Genomic DNA, 20,752 nt, shown 5'->3' with positions numbered 1-20,752 from the left:
AAGACAGCAGTCACCACCCACGTGGGGAAGGAAAAGAAAGAAAAGTGCATTTTGTGGACGTGACAGGTTTACCTAGGGCAGGCCTGGTTTACCTTTAACCCAGTAGGGACAAGTAAATGCTGTGTTTTTTCTTTATTTAGAAAAGAAATAATAATGGTTTTCTTCCTTTCCCCCCACCCTCTTGTCTCCTCTGCAGAATCTTCCTCTAGCTTTCCATCCCAATGTTTTAATTGAGGTATGGTTGATTTACAATATTGTGTTAATTTCAGGTGTACAGCATAGTGAGTCAGGGTTTTTTTGCAGATTATGTTCATTATAGGTTATTACAAGATATTGGGTATAATTCCCTATGTTGTACTGTAAATCTTTGTTTATTTATTTTATGTATAGTAGCTTGTATCTGTTAACGATCCCAATTTTCTTAATTATAATCTAATGCAGACTGAGCTATTGTAATTGCCAACAGCCTGTGCCAGGGGCCTCCAGTTTGCAGGCTGTGGGTCCCTGGTCATGGCTGGGGAGGGTAAAGGAAGAGAATAGTGTGTGCAAGGAATTTGAGGATCCGTACTGAGAACAATTTCTCATTCAATGGAAACAAAATACAATTAGTACCATGTGGGAACTCCCTATGTATTTTCAGCTATTAACAAGGCATCTGCATTTTTTTAAATGTTCAAAACCACTGTCCTTTGCCTATTGATATTCTTCAGGTAATTCTTTCAACCAAGATAAAGTACATGTCATTTAAATGACTCACTATGAAACTTCTGGAGGTGGAAGCTTGTTTGTTTTTTTTTTTGCAGTACGTGGGCCTCTCACTGTTGTGGCCTCTCCCGTTGCGGAGCACAGGCTCCGGACGTGCAGGCTCAGCGGCCATGGCTCACTGGCCCAGCCACTCCGCGGCATGTGGGATCTTCCCGGACCAGGGCACGAACCCGCGTCCCCTGCATCGGCAGGCGGACTCTCAACCACTGTGCCACCAGGGAACCCTGGAAGATAGTTTTTTAAGACCTTTATTTTCCTTCTCTGCCACTGTACCTGCAACGGGATTCGAAGCCCCTGACTGGCAGGAGGCATATGGCTGCCTGCTTGTTCTGCTGGGCAGTTTGGCCTCAGAGGAACCGAGCTTTCCCAATTTCCCGCCCTGTGTGTCTCTTGCTGTCATTTGCCACAAAGAGGCCAAGCTTTCTGAGTTTTCTAGATAAGCCTACTATACTAGCTGAGGATTACATGGACGCAGGTCTGTTTGAACACCACAAATACTTAACATGAGGAGTGTACTACTTTAAAAGTTTTTATGGCTTTTTCTCACTTATAGTACCACTCCTTTTTATAGTGCTTTATGGTTTATGACATTTTTATACACACTTTATTGATTAGAGTTAAGTAGGGTAGAAGAGGAAGTGGAGGTTCCATTACACCATAGTGCCTCCATCTGGGCTTCTCTCACTCTTTTTTTTGGCTGTATTATGCGGCTTGTGGGATCTCAGTTCCCCAGCCAGGGATTGAACCCTGGCTCCAGCAGTGAAAGCGCCGAGTCCTAACCACTAGACCACCAGGGAATTCCCTGGGCTTCTCACTTTCTTTAAGGAAGGTTTCCTGACTCTACATCCCTGTCCTAGCTCCTAGAGAAGTTTGGTATATTCTGGACTTGAAAGTGCATTCCATTCTAGGGACTTCCCTGGTGGTGCAGTGGTTAAGAATCCGCCTGCCAATGTAAGGGACACGGGTTTGATCCCTGGTCCGGGAAGATCCCGCATGCTGTGGAGCAACTAAGCCCGTGCACCACAAATACTGAGCCTGCGCTCTAGAGCCTGCGAGCCACAACTGCTGAAGCCCGCGCGCCTAGAGCCCGTGCTCAGCAACAAGAGAAGCCACCGCAGTGAGAAGCCTGCACACCGCAACGAAGAGTAGCCCCTGCTCATTGCAACTAGAGAAAGCCCGTACACAGCAACCCAACGCAGCCAAAAAAAAAAAAAAAAAAAAAAAAAAAGTGCATTCCATTCTCATCTAGTCTCTAAACTTTTTTCCAGATTCCCTCCCTGGTTTTTCTGCCCTTTGCCCCCTCACTTCCACTCAAGCCCCTGGGGGTTTCCTGGGGCCCCAACTGCTCTGTGAATGGACTCTTGGGAGAGAGGAAAGACATTTTCTGCGGGACTAAAAACCTCCACTTTCCCCAAGTCCTATACATATATAGTCTCTCTCAAAAGCCATTAGTATGTCCCACAAAATGGAGCATATTCAGGAACAGTTCATAGGTTCTTTTTTGCCCATCACTTTCCAAAAAAGATTTTTAAGTCTATTCCTTAGTACTTTAAATGTTTAAGCTATTGCCACCTTCATTAGTTTTAAGTCCACTGAAGACCGTCTTATACCTGCTGAGAGGGCCAGACCAGTCTCTCAAAAATATTCATAGAGGAGAGTGTGTGATGTGTATGAGGGTGTGTGTGTGTGTGTGTGTGAGATCTGGGGCCTTGGTGGAGAGGTTGGTGAAGGGTGAGGCACACTAATTGAATGCTTGCTCTGTATTTGAATTTTCCTTGCTTTTTAAATTATAACTTTCCAACATTCCTGTAAGTGTGTATGTAGTACTGCAAAGAAAAAACAGATTCAAGTTAAGTAACTTCCCAAAGTTGGTAAGAGGAAGAGATAAGATTTGAACCCAAGTCTCTTGACTCTAGTGTCTTGTTTTTTCCCCCCAGAATATCACATTGTCAGGAGATTATGAGATTTCTTTGTGAAGGCAGTAAGGGCAGAGATCTCATTTGTAGCTAGGATTCTGGAAATAATGTACAGAACTTGAGATATAGCCATTAAAATGCCTTATCTTCATACCCTAGTACATTCTTCCACTATTGAATAGGAGTTTTGCTATTACTCAACTACTGTTTGAGGGCCAGTGAATTTGGACCAGTATATTTGGTCATTAAGCTTGTTGCAGTAAATTGAAGTAACATGATATTAGTTGGCATGTTCCCAGGAATACAGGCCGAGCAGAGATCTTCGACCAGATTTATGGTATAACTTCCTGTTGGTATTTCTTACAGACTGTTAGCTGTTCTAATGCACTCTTTACATATCTTACGGAATCCTCGCAGTGAGATCTGTCTTCCTGAAGCAGGCTCCAAGAGGCTGACTTGCCAAAGTCATGCAGAGCTGGGATTTGGAGCCAGGTTTCTGACTCCAAAGCTCATGTTCTTAACAACTTCATGGTATTGAATAAAGCGGCCCACGCTGTCTGTGGAGTGTGTTTCTCTCTAAATAAATCCACTTCTTATGTAAAAAAAAAAAAAGCTGTTGAGAACACACCATGGGGAATCTCGAGGTGTCTCAGGAAAAGAAGTCAGACAAAGTCTATGAGAGCATTTGGGTTTGGGGTGGGTCATTTGGGGAGGTTCTAAGCCAGCAGGATGTGTTCTGTATTGGACGTTGTCAGAAAGCCAAGACAGTTCTGATTTACCCACAGGGAGGACTAGAGGAAGAACAGAGCTGTAATTGTGAGCACGTAGCAGTCACTTATTTTAGCAAAAAAAAAGGGTGTGTTTGGTATTCAGAGGGTGGCACAGTGACCTTGCTTTTGTGCTTGGACAGAATTATGAAGTGGCCTCACTTTGCCTCATTTTACCTGACCTTATCTGAGGCTGGCGTTCTGTGAATTGTTCACGTCTAGCAGGAGGATAGCATGGCTTAGTTGTGAGTGCCAGGCTAGCTTCTGGATGTCAGGGGCTGCTCTTTTTTCAAGAGGAACTCAGGGTGGAGGCCACTAGAAAGTAGGGCATGATGGTACCACTTAACTCCAGGATTTGCTATTTGTCTTTTTCAAAGGAGGGGTGTGTGTGTGTGTGTGTGTGTGTGTGTGCGCTTTGGGAGTTGATTGGGAGTGAGGGGGAGGGTGGGTTAGAGAAGGGTCTGGGAACTATACATTTCTCAGCAATGCGCCTTTTCCCAAGATGTTTTTGGATCTCCTCGTTGGATGTGGCCATTCAAGCCTTGTGATAAAAACATCACGTGTGAAAGCAAACTCAATAGCTTACAACTAGTCTCCTCTGGGTTTCTTCTTTGATTCAGTCTCACATATAGGAGATGATAAGGATCTGCGTGAGGTGAAACAGGAAAGGGACATGACACAGGACAAAGGAGGTTGTTCATTCTGTAGAAATGAGAAAGCAGGGGCTTCCCTGGTGGTGCAGTGGATAAGAATCCGCCTGCCAGTGCAGGAGACGTGTGTTCGGGCCCTAGTCCGGGAAGATCCCACATGCCACGGAGCAACTGAGTCTGTGTGCCACAACTACTGAGCCTGTGCTCTAGAGCCCGCGAGCCACAACTACTGAGCCCACAAGCCACAACTACTGAAGCCCAGGTGCCTAGAGCCCGTGCTCCTCAGCGAGAAGCCACCGCAATGAGAAGCCCGCACACTGCAATGAAGATTAGCCCCCGCTCGCCGCAACCAGAGAAAGCCTGCATATAGCAACAGAGACCCAACATAGCCAAAAATAAATAAATTTATTTAAAAAAACCCAACAACAACAAGAAATGAGAAAGCAGGTTAGTTTCCAGTTCCTCAACCACAGCCCGGCTTGTCAGTCACGTGGATGGGGGTGGGGTTTTAGAGGAGATACGATTTTCAAACTCGCATGACTCACTATTCCTTCTTTCCTTCATGGGTGGTCAGAAACTACCTGGTCTGCTGCTTAGAATGGGAGCAGTTCCCGTTTATTACAGCTGATGTGGGAAAAAAGTTATAGGGCCCCAAAAAATGAGCAGAGGGCTTCCTAACGTTCAGGGTGAACAGCCTGCCAGGAACCTGAGTAACAATCTGGGGAGGAAAAAGCCAACCGAGGAGCGTGATGACCCGTCTGGTATTGCAATCAGGTAAAACCTACCCCAGAGTCAGCCTGACCCATTTTTCAGTGTTAGGTGGTAACTGTTCTTTGCCCACCTGATAAGCAGGCCTGTTGCAGGATTGGGAGGTTTCTCGAGATGGTTTTTTCTGGGTGTGTCTCAAGCCCAGCAACCTGCCAGCAACCCAGAGCCAGGCCCTACTGCTCTTCTCACCCCCGCCCCCCCGCCGCCCCCCGGCCTGGTGGGGCTGGTGAGGGCCTCACCCTGAACAGTGTGGCTTGGGTCTCGCCGTGAACCCCACTTCTGTCCCAGAAGCCAGATGGAAGAGGGACAAGGCTGGGCTTCCAGGGAAGGTGGAGGGGATGGAAGCAGAAACTGGGCAGAGCACGAGCTGCCCTGAGATTAAACTGAAGACCCCCGTAGCAGGAAGTGCAGGAGTCCTGAACAGCTGGACTCTCCATAGGGAAGTCCTCAGGCCCGGGTCTGTCTCAGCTGAAAGGTGTGTCCTCCCCAACTGCTGGGGGCTGGACAGTGAGTACCTGGGTTCAGGGTCTTATTTTGTAGGAAGCTAGCTGGAGAGGGGGTGGACGGTAATGACCAATTGAAGGCCCGTTGTTTTTCTAGTTACTTCGTGGTAGAGAAGGCAGGTGGTAAGATTTAACGAGCAGCAGGTGGGCCATCTTCCTCCACAGTAGCTTTTTCCTGCTCCCACTGCTGCACTGGATTCCGCCAACTGAGATCAATTTCAGTTATTAAGGAAAAATCTGCAGAGAAGATTGAGAGTGGGGACTAGCTGTCACTCACCCTTTAGTATGAATTAGCTTGCAAAAAGGCTTTCCCTTAACCTAGCTGAGATCAAGTCACAAGGAGAATGGAATCTTGTAGGGAGAGAATTTTGAAGCTCCAAAGCCTTGGAGGGGGAAGGCAGAAGTGGGTCTGGGACAGGATTTGCTCACGCATGAGGGCACTGGAAAATCCAGTTAGCAGCAGAAGAAAAAGGCACCAGAACACATGAGAGAGGATGGACAGAGAGAAGGGAGAGAGGCGCTTCAAAGCTTTGCCCAGAGTAAGCTCGAATTTCCTTCTTCTCCTCTTTTCAAAAAGACCACAGAGAGAACCTTCTCAGTCAAGTGCAGGTGTCATTTATCTTGACACCCCAAGCCCTGTCCTGGAGAGGCAAGCGAGGCAGGGGAGGGGCAAGCTGGTCGTGTGTCAGAGCAGGAGCCTTTGGCGCCCTGTCCTGGGAATCAGCAATCCGGCTGTTGCCCCAGCTTTACCGCCCAGGTGCAGGCTATAGCGCCCTCCCCCTCCTTGTCCCTCCCTGCCCCGGGGCTCAGACTGAGGAACAAGAACCTGGGTGGAGGCCTGGGAGTGGGCTACTCCATGTGACTGAGTCAGCTGTGAGTGGGACCCTGAAGTGACAGGTACATTTCCTTCCTAGGGGACACAGTTGAGCAGTTGGAGTCAGAGTTGCAGGGGGAAAGGATCTGAGGAGCAGCAACTGCATCCCCGCTTCTGGGCAAAGGGCAGCAGGAGCAAAAAGTAAACGTGGAAGTTCCAGTCATTCAACTGTACAGCAGGGTTACCCGGTATCCAGAGGGAAGCCACACCTGACTGCATTTTCCATCTCCTAAATTTTAATTCCCGTGAGCCTACTAAGCTCTTCTGTTGGAAGACCCATTTTGCTAGCCTCATATATGACCAATTATGACACTGGTAAAAAGAAAAGAAAGTGAACATATTCAAAAGCCTTCTTTATTTATAAGACTAGACAAATGTTGTTATAAGAACTTCCTTCAGGATTGCAAAAGGAAACATAGATCAGAAGAGAAATATTTTGACAGTAAAAAAAAGTCACCATAAATCACCTATCTAACAGCGGGCTTGCTTCTCCCTTATTTGAAAGGGGCTTTTGGATGGGATGAGATTGGTAAATATATAACAGGTCCCTCCTTTGTCCCCCAGAGTCCACATACTTTTAATTAGCGGGAGAATTGAGGTTACTAACACCTATCACTCTGCAGTGTCTGAGAGGAAACTACACCATTGTTAGCTCAAGATCAGGCATTGTCCTGGAGAATAAGAGGATCCCAAGGTGGCATTAAGAGAATCACTTGAGTCTCTGTAGATGGGAGCCACCATAGAACAAAGGCAAAAGATATATTTCAGCAGAGTCTTTTCCTTAGTTCTCTCACGCGGACAATACTGAGATGAATGAAAGCCTTTGAAGGTTTCTTTTAGAAAGCAGAGAGAAATACAGGCAGATTTGCTGTCCAAATACAGACTTGGCTTGCTGTGATAAGACAGGCTCCTGTGAATGTCTTTGTGCCCCCAAATTAAAAATAAACAGAGATGGCAATAGTTATTATCTACTATCCTAAACTCTCCCTTTCCTACGGTCTATAACAATGTTGCAGAATCCTAGATCGGGTGAAATCATTAGTGGTAAGAATTTCAGGAGTCTGAGAGCCTAAAGAACCTAAAGAAACTCCACACCAACTGACTTGGCAATTTGAGGAAGAATGCATAATTTCCCGGGGAGCACAGAGGTGGAATATTAGGAGTTCCAGCACCAAATCCAGAGTCACTGTGGGGAGTGGTATGGTGGTTACACTTATTCTTAATATTCAATTCTGCTCCAGTAGAACATGGTACCCAGGAGAACCCAAAACTAGAATACAAAGGAAAAGAAAAATGAATAAGGAATTGTTTTCGAAACATCTGGTACTTGCAGAAAAATGATATGAGGTTCGTTCAGGCTCAGGTGACACTGGATTTTTAAGAATGATCTTGCCTTAAGCATCATCACAGGGGCAGGGGTGACTCTGAGTCCATCCTGTCACACAGTGAACCAATATTTTCCCAAATGACCAATGCGTGATGTTCTAGAATCACGAATGGGTAAATATTTATGCAAACTGCAAGACAAACCAATGTAATGTATTTTAATGTAACAGAGTCCTAAAAGTTCTTTGATGAAGTTTCAGATTGCATATTGCAACTAACCTTTAAGAAACTACTACTTAGCAAGTTTTGTGTAGTACCAAAGGAAAATATTCACAATTATTTTTAGATAAGGCTACCAAAACACTTTTGTTTTTTCAACTACATATCAGCGTGTAGGATGGATTTCTTTCAAATCCTTCAACGTAAGCAACATATTATAACATTATATGAAGATGAAATATGAGAAGCCAGCTGTCTTCTATTAAAGCCAGACATTGAAGAGATTTTCAAAAATGTAAAAAAAAAAATACTTCCCCTTTTCTCATATCTTTTTGTTTGGGAAAATAGTCACTTTTTTCCCACAGAAACATATTGTTAATAGTAACGTAATTCGTTTGTTATTGTTATTTTATATGAATTAACATGTGTTTTTAAAAATTTCTGTGTTAATTTCCAACAGGGTAAATATCAATAGATACAGCCCTCCATAGACAAAAGCTTTTGGGAGTCCTCAGTAATATTTGAGAGAGTGTAAAAGAGTTCTGAAACCAAAAGTTTGGGACTGCTTCCTGAATGCAATGGCTCTTAATCCTGACAAGTTAGAATCACCTGGAAAATTAAAAAAAAAAAAAAAAGACCTGGGTCCTGCACCTAGATCAACTGAAATCTGAATCTCAGAGGCTGGGGTTCAGGTATGCTTTTGTCCCCCAAGCTCCCCCATGAGGTTTAAATGTGCATTCAGGGCTGAGACCTACCATTCTATCCTCTTGCTGCATGTGCATCACATAAAGTGGTCAGAAGAACAAGGTGAGACTGGTGAAGGCAGCTCTTTGGAAGGAGGGAGGCAGGTTAGAGGAGGCATCTAGAGAGATGACAGCCTTTGATATCTACTTGAAATGAATTTATGAGATCTGGAGAGATGGAGGAGCACACAAGTGCATCCCAGTCAGCCAGAGAAAGATCTGGTTAGTAGGGGAAGTTCACGCCCTACCTCCCGAGGGAATCCACTGTCCTTGCCCTGGTGCCAGCAGCTTCCTGACTAGCCTTCAGGTCTAAGCTTTTTTTCTAGTCAGTCTAGCGTGCTTGGGTTAACCAGGGGCAATCTCAAGGTCTCTCCTTATCACTATCCTCCCAGAAATGAAACATGTGATGGGAAATACTCACAGTCCAACAGAGAATGGCAAATCCAAACCACGCAACCCCCCAGGCGTGTCGGTTCATTGGTCCAGAGATCAGTTCATAGCAGCCCTAGAGGAGTGGGCGATTCCATATCCACATGAAAGGGACCAGAAAAGAGATGTAAGAGATGGGTGGGAAGCTGATTTGAATCAATGTCACCCCAACATCCAGTTTAACATAACCCGGCTATTTCTACATTCCTGTGGACAACTAGGTGGTTGTGCTGTACTGAAGAAATAGGAATAATCTATAGGAATAATCCTTATGAAGAACTATTCTATATCATATTTATTTGTTTTTTCATTCAATCTAACCGAGGTGCTGCTATTTTAGCATAACGTTTTCTCATATTGAATATGTGGCAATGTAAAGTATTCTTAATAAAATTTGAGTTTTTTCCTCTCCCCAAAGATTTTATTGGTGATTTGTATGAGGGCAGGGTCACTTTTTGATTTGTTTTTCAATAAAAGTTCTTCCAGTTAATGAAAATTAGAGGCTTTATTTTTTAGTCATTGAAGGAACTCCTATACCATGCTTCGTAAATTCTCATTTGACATCATATTTCAACATATCTTTATAGTATTGTAGAAGAGCCACGGGGTGCGTGCGAGAGAGTGAATCATTCTTTATTCATCGAGTCATTCATTCATGCATGCCATAATCTGGTGAGTTTTATATGTAGCACATTCTGTTCTAGTCTCTATGCAAAGTACTGGAGTGATACACACGTATGGGGCTAGACCTGCCATCTGAGCGACCTCCACTAAAGCCCTTGGAATCACAGGAATGCCTAGGAGATGCCATGACCAGGCTGGTTTTATGAACACTGAGATCCAGAGAGAAATGTCTTAGAAAGGCTGACCTTGAAGTTTAGGCCCCGCCCAGGGTCTCCAGGTAGCCACTTGAAGTTCTATCCTTTCTAACCCTGCCCCAGTCCCTGGTTCATCCACTTGCATGTCCTGCCTTTGCTATATACGCCTTGATTTCTCCCCCACCTCTCCATCTACCTGACTCCCCCACTCACCTAGATGCTCAAATGAAAAATCTTGGAATTATCCTTAACTGTTTTTCTCTTAAGCAAACACTTTTGGGTTTAAAATATATCTCAAATCCAAACACTTATTACTTCCTGCTACCACCTTGGTCCACCACGGCCTCACTTCAGGATTCCTACAATCACCTCCTGGCTGGTTTCCCTGAGGCCCGAGTCCACCCACGGTGCCCTACTAGTCTTTGTACAGTGCCAGAGGGATCCTTGTAAAACATGTCAGATCACTTCACCTTCCTTCTCAAGACCCTCTGAAAGTTTCCCACCACCCTTAATATGAATTTCTAAGTCTTCACAATGGCTACGAGGTGCTGTATGATACGGCCCTGCCTCTCTCTGTGACCCCAGCCGCCACCAGAGGAGGTTGTTTCACTGCAAAGCTAATGAGCTTGGGCTCAGGGCTGCTTCCTCGCAAGACCATTTCAAAGTCCTGTACCTAGTTTTGCATGTGTAGTTTAAACTGTTTTTCCTGAGGAGAACCCCTCCCCACAAATCTGATAAGCTTCAGGCCCTACAAAATCTAGATGCATGCTTGCCTCCTACTCTTCCTTCACTTGTTCCAGCCTTGCCATACGGATGTTCCTCCAAAAAGCTAAGGGCCTCCACCTCAGGGCATTTGCACTTGCTGCTTCCTTTTTACAGAACTCTCTTCTTCAACCGTTTTTAAGTGAGGGTCTCCTTTCCTCACTTAATTCAGAACCCTGTGCAAATATCATCTTAATAAAGCCTTTCCTGACAACCATAGAGAAAAATACCTTTCCCCCCATCATTTTCTATATCCTGCTTTGTTTCTGCTCATGGCACTTATTACTACCTGGAATTTACTGTGTATTGGTTTGGTAACTTGTTTGTGGTCTGTCTCCCATACTACAGTGCAAGCTCTACGAGGGCAGGGATTTTATCTTGTTCATTGTTGAATCTCTAGAACTTAGAACAAGTGTCTGGCACAAAGCAGGTACCTGATTAGGATGAATGGAATGTGATAAGAAGTAATAATTACAAGGATATTATTTGTGACACACTTGATGGTTCACAAACACTCCTATATCCGTCACTCATTTGATCCCCCTGACAATCCTGGGAAGTGGTCATTTGTCCAATAATATGTATAAAAACCCACTTATGCCGGGTGCCAGGCACTGGGCTGGGCATTCAGCTGTGACAAGGCAGAAATGGGTGTTGCCCTCATGAAGCTCACAGACAAAAGCCCCAGTTTTTCACCTCTTCTCATTTAGTGCCTTTCATGATGCTTTTTTCTCATTGTAGTGGCGCCTACCTTGATCTTCTTTAGTTCCATCATAATGCTCTTGAGGTGTAGTGATTAGAATTTGCACACAGCATTTTGGGGGCAGATGAACCATGACGTAAGAACATATATATTTGCGTCTGACATGCTATGTGACATTTGGTGGGTTTCTATTATTACTACACTTGTGACAACTTCCCTAGTTTTGTTAGCCTTTCTTTGTGCATTGCAGATCTCGCAAAGCTACAATTTGGATGTGAAAAAGGGTCATTCATCTCTTCATTTGCCCACCCACCAAACATTTATTGATGCCTTCTCAGTGCCAGGCGTTATGCTAAGTACTGAAGATACAGAATTGAAGGATGCATGGTCCTCAAGGAGACTCATAGAAAAAATAGGCTTGCAAACAAATAATTATATTTCAAGGTATCAACTGCAATAATAGAAGTAAAGTATATGAGGTACTGAGGTGGCGTACTTTGCTTTGTGGAAAAGGATTGTTATAGGAGAATTAGCAGGACCTGTAACTCGGAGAGAATGGTGGCATGTGGGAATCTGGGAGACCAGGGTAGGGAGAAGCAGGAAGGATGAGTAGATAAGAGATTATGTCAGGGGTGAAGAATGAGTGAGATTGAGAAAGTAGGAGCACAGGGAGTCAGGGACAGAGAGGAATTTCAAGATGCAGGAATTTGGTGTGGGAGTACTGCTCAGTGACATGACTTTGTAGTTGTGGTATAGCTAGTGGGTAGAGGACGTGGTGAGTCCAAGGACTGTTAGGGAGGGTGTGACAAAAGTGTCCCTTATTACTAGAATGTTCTATGTGTGAGGGAAAATAGTGTGGCTGTGAAATAAACCAATCATCTGATGGCAAACATCCTTTTTGGTCTCTTTCAAAGATATGATACAGTTTGTATGGAATTACAATCCAATCAAGATACGTCTGCATGGACTAGTTCCAAGGCTGAAATGTTAAAAGCAGTTTATTATTCCTCAGAGTGATCGTTATATTGCATATTGTGATTATAGGCAATAAATTTAATTTTTTTAGCAGTCTGAATATAACTAATTAAAATGATACCAAAACAATGTTGCTAAAAGGCTAAATGAGGGTTGCTCTGAACAACTCTGCAGAATAATCTATATCACTCCCATGTCATTTTCCAGATTAATGCAACCAGTCCTAGTCCAGGCACCCTTCCAGGGGGGGCATGACGACCAGCAGTGCCGTGTCGTTCATTCTGAAAATGCATTTTGTATTATTTCCTGCAAGACCAAAGAGTCTGGCATTTCTCAATTATTTAACGTACTGGTACACAACTAGCTTTCCTCAAAGTGGTAATGCACAGCAGTGTAAGCATCTCAGAGGCTGACTTCAAGTGTATGAGGATTCTCTTCAGGGCTTTTTGGGATTATTACCAAGTTCTTTCTTGGTTTAGAGTCTGGGCTCTGGAGCCAGGCTGCTAGCATTTGAATCCTGACTCTTCCATTTACCAGCTGCATGACCTTGGGCAAGGCAATTATTAGCATCTCTGTATCTCAGTTCCTCTTCTGTAAAATAAGGATCAAAGTGGCACTACCCACGGAGCCTTAAATGAATTAATATCTGTATTGTACTTGGAGCAGTGTCTGGCATTTGGTAAGTACTCAATTGATGTTTGTTTTCATGATCATCATATCATTCTCATCAGGCTGGAAACACTTTTTCAAAAATCACTTGTATGTGAATTAGCTTCTACCCAAATCACCAATCTAATTATTTTATTAAGACAATCCTACATTACCACTGAATGAGGCGGGTGGGTGTACCATTACTGCATCTACCCTCAGCAATTGCCTTTGTTTTGGAACTGGCAAAACATTCCTTTTGTATATCATCCCTTTCAATTTACATTTTGCAAAAATAGAGCAAATCTTTGATATAAATACTTTTCAAAATACTAATTCTATACATTATACAAATCGTGTTCATTTAAACAAAATTGGATTCTGCTATTGCAATTCTCGCGTTCTGTTCATTTATTACAATGTAAATTTTCCCAGATCAGCCCTAGATTAGCACTTACATTTTACTAACAGAGAAGGAAATAGTTAACATGAGGTTTAGGAAAAAGGATGCAGCATTCCTTAGTGAGAGACTATTACCTACAGTTAACCAGTATTTTCTTCATAAACAGCAGAAAAACCTCCTGGCAGGTCTTGGGAGAAGCAAGGACTCACCTGATTGTGATAGTATCCAGGTACCCCTAGTTTGCAGGCCTCCAGGTTGAGAGGTTCTTTAAGGCTGTTCATAACACAGCACTGACGAGGCCAGGGGTAGTCGGCATCGTTATTCTCAGTCCGGAAGGCAGAGGTGTATTTCTGCCAGTCTGATGGCCCATTTACACCACAGCAATTGTCCTGTCAGCACAGGAGAGAAACAAAATTCTCTTCCATAATCCTTGCTAGAGCCACCAAGGTGGCAACTGAGACTTTATGGAGAAAGAAGATATGGAAATTATACTGTATCTTACATTTACTAAAAATCCCCTAATGAGAGCTGAAGGTGTTTTTAAGGTATTACATTGTAGAGTTTGCAAAATACTTTTACATTTATTACCTTACTAGCCATTAATGAGCTCTGTAGCCTTTGACGAGTTAAACTTTCTAAGCCTCATTTTCCTTAACTGAATTGGGACAAATATAGTACCTACCTCACAGAGCTGTGTGAGGAATAAATTAGTCAATACATTTAACACGTTTAGCACAATGCCTGGCCCCTAGTAAACCCTTAAAAAATGTTAATCATTATTAGTACGAATATCTTGCTACAATAATGTGAGAGAGTTATAATTATTCTCATGTTACATATGAGCAAATTGAGAATCAGAAAATTAAAATTTTTGTGGTGAAGAAATCGTGAATAATTCTTCTTGTTTTACTCTTCTGTATTTTTAACATTTTCTGGAGCAATTATGTATTATTTTTATAATGGGGGAAAATAAACTGGAAAAAATAACCAAAACCTAGTGGCACATCGTTCTGCCTCTACATAGGAAAGGAAGATCACTTAACACGTAGCTCATATTACTCTAGATAGAATTGAGGATAGGGGATAAAACACAATTCACATCACTTTCCTTCCAGTTTATAAATTCTGCTAAAATGTTTCAAGGGAAGAAATAAATACTACTGCATCTCTCAACTTTTAAGATAAATATATTCAGCAAACTTGGTGATAAAGTGACTATCTTAAAAGCATGTCCTGTTTTGCCACTGGATTATGGAAAATATCTCACCAAAGAAAATAATCATTCTGTAATTTGACCTGAGCATTTTGGGGGGAAATGGTTAAGTTTGAAACAGACTTATTTCAGACTGGGCTTTATAAAGTTGGTAAGTGGATTTTCAAATGTGTGAGCATTCACATTTTCATTTGAAAAGCTTAGTTCTTTGCTAACATAGTGGGAAAAAAAAACTTGACTTAGAAGAGTGATAGGAAGTGAAAAAGTGGCCAATAGATTGGAGGTCCTAATGGGCTAAAAAAACTATAGAGCAGGAATATTAGACTAAATGAAGGAAATTTTAGAAGATAGAGGGTAAAGAGAGTTCAAAGAAGGCGTGGAGGCTATAAGGGGGTTTGCTGATGATGGACTGGGAAACATAGGTGGTTGGGTGGGGAGGGGGTCGGGGGGGGGCCATGGGAGAGTTGTGTCACACGAGGGCTTATGCAGGGATAAGAATTCACATACTTACAGCAGCGTAGGGGTGAGAGTGGGTATTCTGAAAGACTTGTACTTTTGATGGTATTTGAGGTAAATGTGGATATAAGGTTACGATTGCCAGTTAGAGAAAAACAGGTGATCAAATCAAGTCACAGCCTCTGGTTCCTAACAGGACTAGCCCACAGGTGTGAAAAGGTACTAAACAAGCAAAGCAGACAATAATTGCCACTTGAGTTCATTGTGAGGTGGAGGCAACTTTTTGTGTGTGTGGGGGGGGGGCGGGGGGGGGTACGCGGGCCTCTCACTGCTGTGGCCTCTCCCGTTGCGGAGCACAGGCTCCGGACGCGCAGGCTCAGCGGCCATGGCTCACGGGCCCAGCTGCTCCGCGGCATGTGGGATCTTCCCGGACCAGGGCACGAACCCGCATCCCCTGCGTCGGCAGGCGGACTCTCAACCACTGCGCCACCAGAGAAGCCCAGAGGCAACATTTTTTTAATGTAAGTGATGCTTGAGTTCTAAGAGGCAGAGTGTGTGATTAATCTAAATTTCTTACCAATGTCATTACTCCTATAAATGGAAGCTAATCAACATCATGGCTTAAAATAAAATATAGATCTAGGGGTCCCGCTGAGTCATGTGTACACCCCCTAGTCCCTGCCAGTAAATGAGAGGAATAGAGGAACTTGCCTATGTCAAGTCTCTTTGTGAAGGAAGCCCCCTCGGAGGCAGTGGTCCCCACACTTTAACTTCATTCCTAACCATCCATATGCCCTTGGATACTGGTTTAGGTACCAAATGGCATCTCCCCAGGACTGCAGGCATTACCTGGAGCATGAGCCTGTCCCAGGTCTTGGTGACTCCTTTGTTTTTCCACTGGTCGTCATTGTTTGGAGGACTGTTGTTTTGGTACCTCTCCAGCATCTGCTTCAGGAAGAGGTTGGGTGTGAACTATTATGGGAGGAGGTAACACAAGAGGAAGAGTTAGCACAGTAATCCTCAAGGAGGCGAAGTGATTTGCTCGGCATGTTGCTGGGGTCCCTGAACATTGTCTCCTGAGCTTAGAGTCACTGAGTAGGGCTGGGGGTGGGAGTAAGGCTGCTCTGGGTGGCGGAAGTCCCCCTTGTAGGGAGAAGACCCCCATCTCCAAAGAAATTCCAATGAGATAAGGGTAGACAGGCATTGTGGGGTGGCCTAGGCCAGCGAATGGAAAAAAGGAGAGAAAGCAGGGTGCTGGATGGGAGGATGTCTCAGATGTGGTGGACTATTGCTCATCCCAGTGGAAGGCCAGTGACTGTGGCAGAGTAGTGAAGAGCACGGCGGTGCAAGCTTGGGCCCCGGGAATCACACGGCCTGGATTCAGGATCCCACTTTCACTTACCAGCTGAGTAATCTTGGACAAGTTCCTTTATTTTTTAAGTCTCATTTTATTTTTATTTATAAAATGAATACCTAGTTCATAGGGTTACTATGAGGAGAAAAATTGTATATTTATTATTAATGTGCATATTACAATGCCTGGTATAGGGTAAGGGCTTAATATGTGTCAGTTATTGTAGTGTTATGATGGTAATGATGATTCATATGGTCATTTCTGCTCTTCTTTTGATGTTGTACTCACGAAGTCTCGTTGTGTTGCTGCTGTGATACAAGATGCCACTTCAAAGCCATATACAATAAACATCAGAATGAAATACTGGAAGGGAAACAAATGGAATACAAGAATTACATCTACCTCCAAAGAGAGTTTTTTGTTTTGTTTTGTTTTTACAAATAACTGTTATGTTTTCTGCAGCACATTCACCTAAATATAATTATCTGATCATTTACATAATTATTCAACAAACCCTCGTTGATCAGCTGCTTAGAGCCAGACTTGGTGCTAGGTGCTAATCAGATCAACTCTTCTCCTTTCCCCAGAGAACAAACAACTATTGAATACAAAGCTTTCTCAGTTCAGTACCCTGCATTTCCATTTTAACTGGGAAAAACATACAAGAGAATGAACTGGTGTGTGTGTGTATGTGTGTGTGTGTTCGTCCAATGGCTGGCAAGAGAATCAGTGTATCACACACTATGTAGGGCCTCATAACTCCCCTCTCATTGGGAGACATTTTCCTTACGGTTTACTGAGAGTTGAGGATTACGGAGCTCAAAGATGAATAGGGCTGCGTTTAATATCCGTCTTCCCTCTTGGCAACGTCCAGTCTTATCAGAGAGGAGCAGGCAGCCTCCAGGCACACAGCTCTTCACCAGCATCTTCTCTCACTCACACCCACTCCAGTTGCATCAGGTCAGTTGAGTGAAACAGCGCATTGTGTGTTTTGTTGCAGTGTGTGTGCGCGTGTGTGTGTGGTAGAGTGCGCATGCACGTGTGATGGCTCCACAACACACTGCCCCTGTTTATGGCTGGCAAATATCTGAAGGACAAATGTTCTCCGAAGCTGGGACGGGGACTATTTGCAAGAGTCCTGTCTTTGCTGTCCTCAGCCTTCCGCATACGCTTATGGTGCTTGGGTTCTTCTGCAGAAGGGGCGCTGTGACGGTGTTAGCGGAGGAGCGCAGGGCAAACGGTTCTCCCTCCCTGGGCAGGGGCGGTTCTCAGAGCGGCACCCTCTGCTGCCCTAACCATTCCGCCCAGAAAAAGGCTTTGGCTACTGTTAACTCTCTCTCTCTCAGTTAACAGCAGGAGCCCCTTCAGAGGCCTCATAACATTGCCTCCCTCTGTATTAGCGGCTGCATTGCTCTTTGTTGAGAGCTTTGCTGGCTCCCTTTAAAGAGGCTCAGAAGCCCCTTAGAGACGCTGCAGAAAGGAGGCACAGGGTGCAGGTGTTCTCTCCTCCAGCCACGTGGAGGGCGCGCTGCTCCATCTCTTTGCCAGGCATGGTGAAGGATGTTCCCGGCTGTGCGAGACACACGTGACTGGCCCAGAGTGAGGCTGGGATGCAGCTGAAGCTCGTCTCTAAGGACACCTGCCCCTTCTTTACCTTTCCCTGCATTCCTTAACCCCACCCTGAAAAAGTGGGTTCTTTTGCCCTGTAACTAACTCACACTAAAGACCCAGAGAATGTAAACATTCTGCATTCCCTAGGTACCAGGATGATGTTAGTTCACAGGAAAAGCCAACCAACAAGCACCTTAGCTTGCTGGACTTGTTCCAACCAACAAGCACCTTAGCTTGCTGGACTCGTTCCATGAAGGTGGAACTCAGGTCCTGCAGCCTTTGGCTAGGAGAGTTATTTCAGGTAGGGAGTGAGGATGGGGCCCCATCACAGGGCGAGAAACTGCTGTCCTGTGCACGGGGGAAGGGAGTAGAAGTTTAGACCCAACACCGAGGGTTCTTAGCCCGGCTGGCTGCAAATTTGCTCCCATCTGCAAAGGCAGGGCACAACCTACTGTCTGAGGTTTGGGGCAGAAGCCTCCCTATGGGTGCACAGAGTTAGAGCCTCCACAGGCAGGTGGGAGCTGCAGCTGTTCTCTACATGTTGCCCAGCATGGGTTTCTAGGGTCCCTGAAAAGCAGAGTGAATGCGTGAAATGGGAAGTGTAGGCCATCCCACAACATCATCAGCCTTGAGCTCAAAAATGTCTACAAAAGCTCATGCTTTCTCTTAAAAATTCATGCATATTTTGTGATTTATATCCTAATATATCAACACTTGATTACTATTAAAACAATATTTTAAACTACTTACTCTCAAGAGAAAAAGTCTAATTATCGAGTTCTCACTGTCTCTCCTTTGGCCTGTGTAGCTCCTGGCTGTATCTGTTGGGCCCATGCAGACACCAGTGAGAGAAGCGAAGATCCGGAAAATACTCAACAGGTGACCTCCAGGTGTCTCCCCTTCAGCTTCTCTTGTGCTGGACTCTTCTGGACTTCCCATAGAGGAGAGCATCTTTGACCCCACTTGGATAATCTTCACTGCAGGGAGGGTCTTCCCCTCTACTCCCTCCTCACCTGGCACTCTGTGCTCCCGCCTACCCCACTGAAAACCAAAGCACTGTGCTCAGGGAAGAAGAAACAATCCGTCTAAATTGGTCCAGGAGAGAAATGTAGAGAGTTTTAAGGTCTTACCACCAGAAGAAGTTTCCTGTTGGACTTCATGATGCCTGCAATGCCCAGGACAGACAGGCAGAAGAAGCAGATGCCGACAAACATGCCAATCCAGGCTGCCCCATAGATGTCATCATTGTCAGTGGCTTCAAGCAGCGGGTAGAGGCTGTGTTGGTCGGATACAAAGAAGATGCACTCTGCAGTCAGGGCGATGCCGCACATCTGGGGGCAGAGGGGATTCTGTCAGGCTGGCGGCCATGAGAGCGGCACTGGGAAAGGGGTAGAGGAGTAGGGGCATGGTGGTAAGAGAGACTAACTCTGTCCCCTGCATAGGCTTTAAGCAACTGGCTTACACTCCTCATTGCCAGGAAGTTGAACAGCTCCTTCCATCCTACGTATTGGTTTCACGCCTCCTTCCACATTTCGCTCTATCTTCTCGCTCTTTGGCAGGAGACCCAGACAATTTCAGACCATCTATAAAACCCCTGGGGCAGGAACCGCTCAAACAATGACTTCTTGTACGAAGATAATCTCTCACTCCCATTCCCACTGCCCACTGTCCATATTCCTGGATTGTAATATTTAAACGGGTCCTGGTCATGTTCTCTGTGCCAGAGAGCCATGGAACATTAGAGCTGGGAGGAACCTTGGTGGTTATCTTTCCTGCCCCCTGGATTTCATAGATGAAGGATCTTGGCCCTGAAAGGCAATGACCTGTCCGGAGTCACGCAGAGTCATAGTCAGGGCTGGGCCCAGAGCCAGTGATCCTGACTCCTAAGTGCTCTCACCACACTGTGCCCACGCAGCCTGGCCTCTGAGTTACTCTTACATCCCAGTACTGCCCCCCCACCCCCGCCCCGTGTGACCAGGACAGGAAGATGCAAACATCTGTCCCCAACAACCTTAACAGTGGAGGCTGTGGAAATCAAACCAAGGAGGGGTAGGAAAGACACACCAAAGCGTGTGTGTTGAGAGTGCTTGGACACTGACTGTGGTTAGCGTGGTTGCTTTTAGATTCTTGTGTTTTAAAGCTGGGAGGGAAATCTCTCTTTTTTTTTCCCACATGGTCTTTTGATATATTACATAGTTATATAGGATTATTTATATAGTTAACTTCTAGTTAGCATGTTTTAATAACACACTTCTTAAAAGGAAGAAAAGATGTAGGGAACCAGTCATTATATCATTATTTCCCTTTAAACTCTCACTTTCGATTGATCTCAAATCATAATTACAGGAAGAGCAGAATTTCCTGGAAAATACTCATTACTTACACCAATAATCACATTTTCAAAAATCAGCAGGCCCTGGAAGCAACGAACAGTGGAGTCATCTTTGGCCATCTTCACGGTCTCCCACGAGCTGAGGACACAGCTGAGAACATCACAACTCGTTAGGAGCTTGTGTCTTCATCCCCATGAAGACTGCTGCTGCACCATAGCAGAGCTAAGCCACACCACCGTGCCCCGCCTTCTCGTGTTCCAGAGCACCCAAACCAAGCCATGTGATCATTTAGCCATGGAAGAAGTTTGGTTATTCAGTTCAGTGATCACAGTAATTTTATAAAGGAGAAAAAAAAGTAAAGCCAGCCTGAGTCTCATCACCAACTTTCAGCAGTTCTTTAGGGTATGGAACATACAGACTGCATCCTTCTGAGTGATGAACTGAGGCCCCATAGTCACGAGGGCAGACCGGAGGTGGTGATGAAGTACACTGAAGGTCCCTGGTATGGCTCTTCCT

The 20,752-nt window shown here is 44.7% G+C and overlaps 1 protein-coding gene across 1 annotated transcript; it reads right to left on the bottom strand.

Annotated features, from left to right (window-relative positions):
• Positions 1 to 7,408: 7,408 nt before the first annotated feature.
• UPK1B (uroplakin 1B) lies at positions 7,409 to 20,355 on the bottom strand (the record flags this gene model as incomplete). Its single annotated transcript, XM_082839498.1, has 7 exons — positions 7,409 to 7,513; positions 8,953 to 9,036; positions 13,479 to 13,658; positions 15,788 to 15,910; positions 16,581 to 16,655; positions 19,034 to 19,234; positions 20,287 to 20,355. 7 exons carry the CDS (start codon positions 20,353 to 20,355, stop codon positions 7,463 to 7,465), a joined length of 783 nt encoding a protein of 260 aa, XP_082695624.1. The 3' UTR covers positions 7,409 to 7,462.
• Between the last annotated feature and the right edge of the window lie 397 nt (positions 20,356 to 20,752).

The sequence above is a fragment of the Leucopleurus acutus genome (genome assembly GCF_964270905.1).
Source record: "Leucopleurus acutus genome assembly, chromosome: 5".
Taxonomy (NCBI): domain Eukaryota; kingdom Metazoa; phylum Chordata; class Mammalia; order Artiodactyla; family Delphinidae; genus Leucopleurus; species Leucopleurus acutus.
The sequence above is the reverse complement of the archived record's forward strand: the minus strand, read 5'-3'. Positions and strand labels throughout refer to the sequence as shown.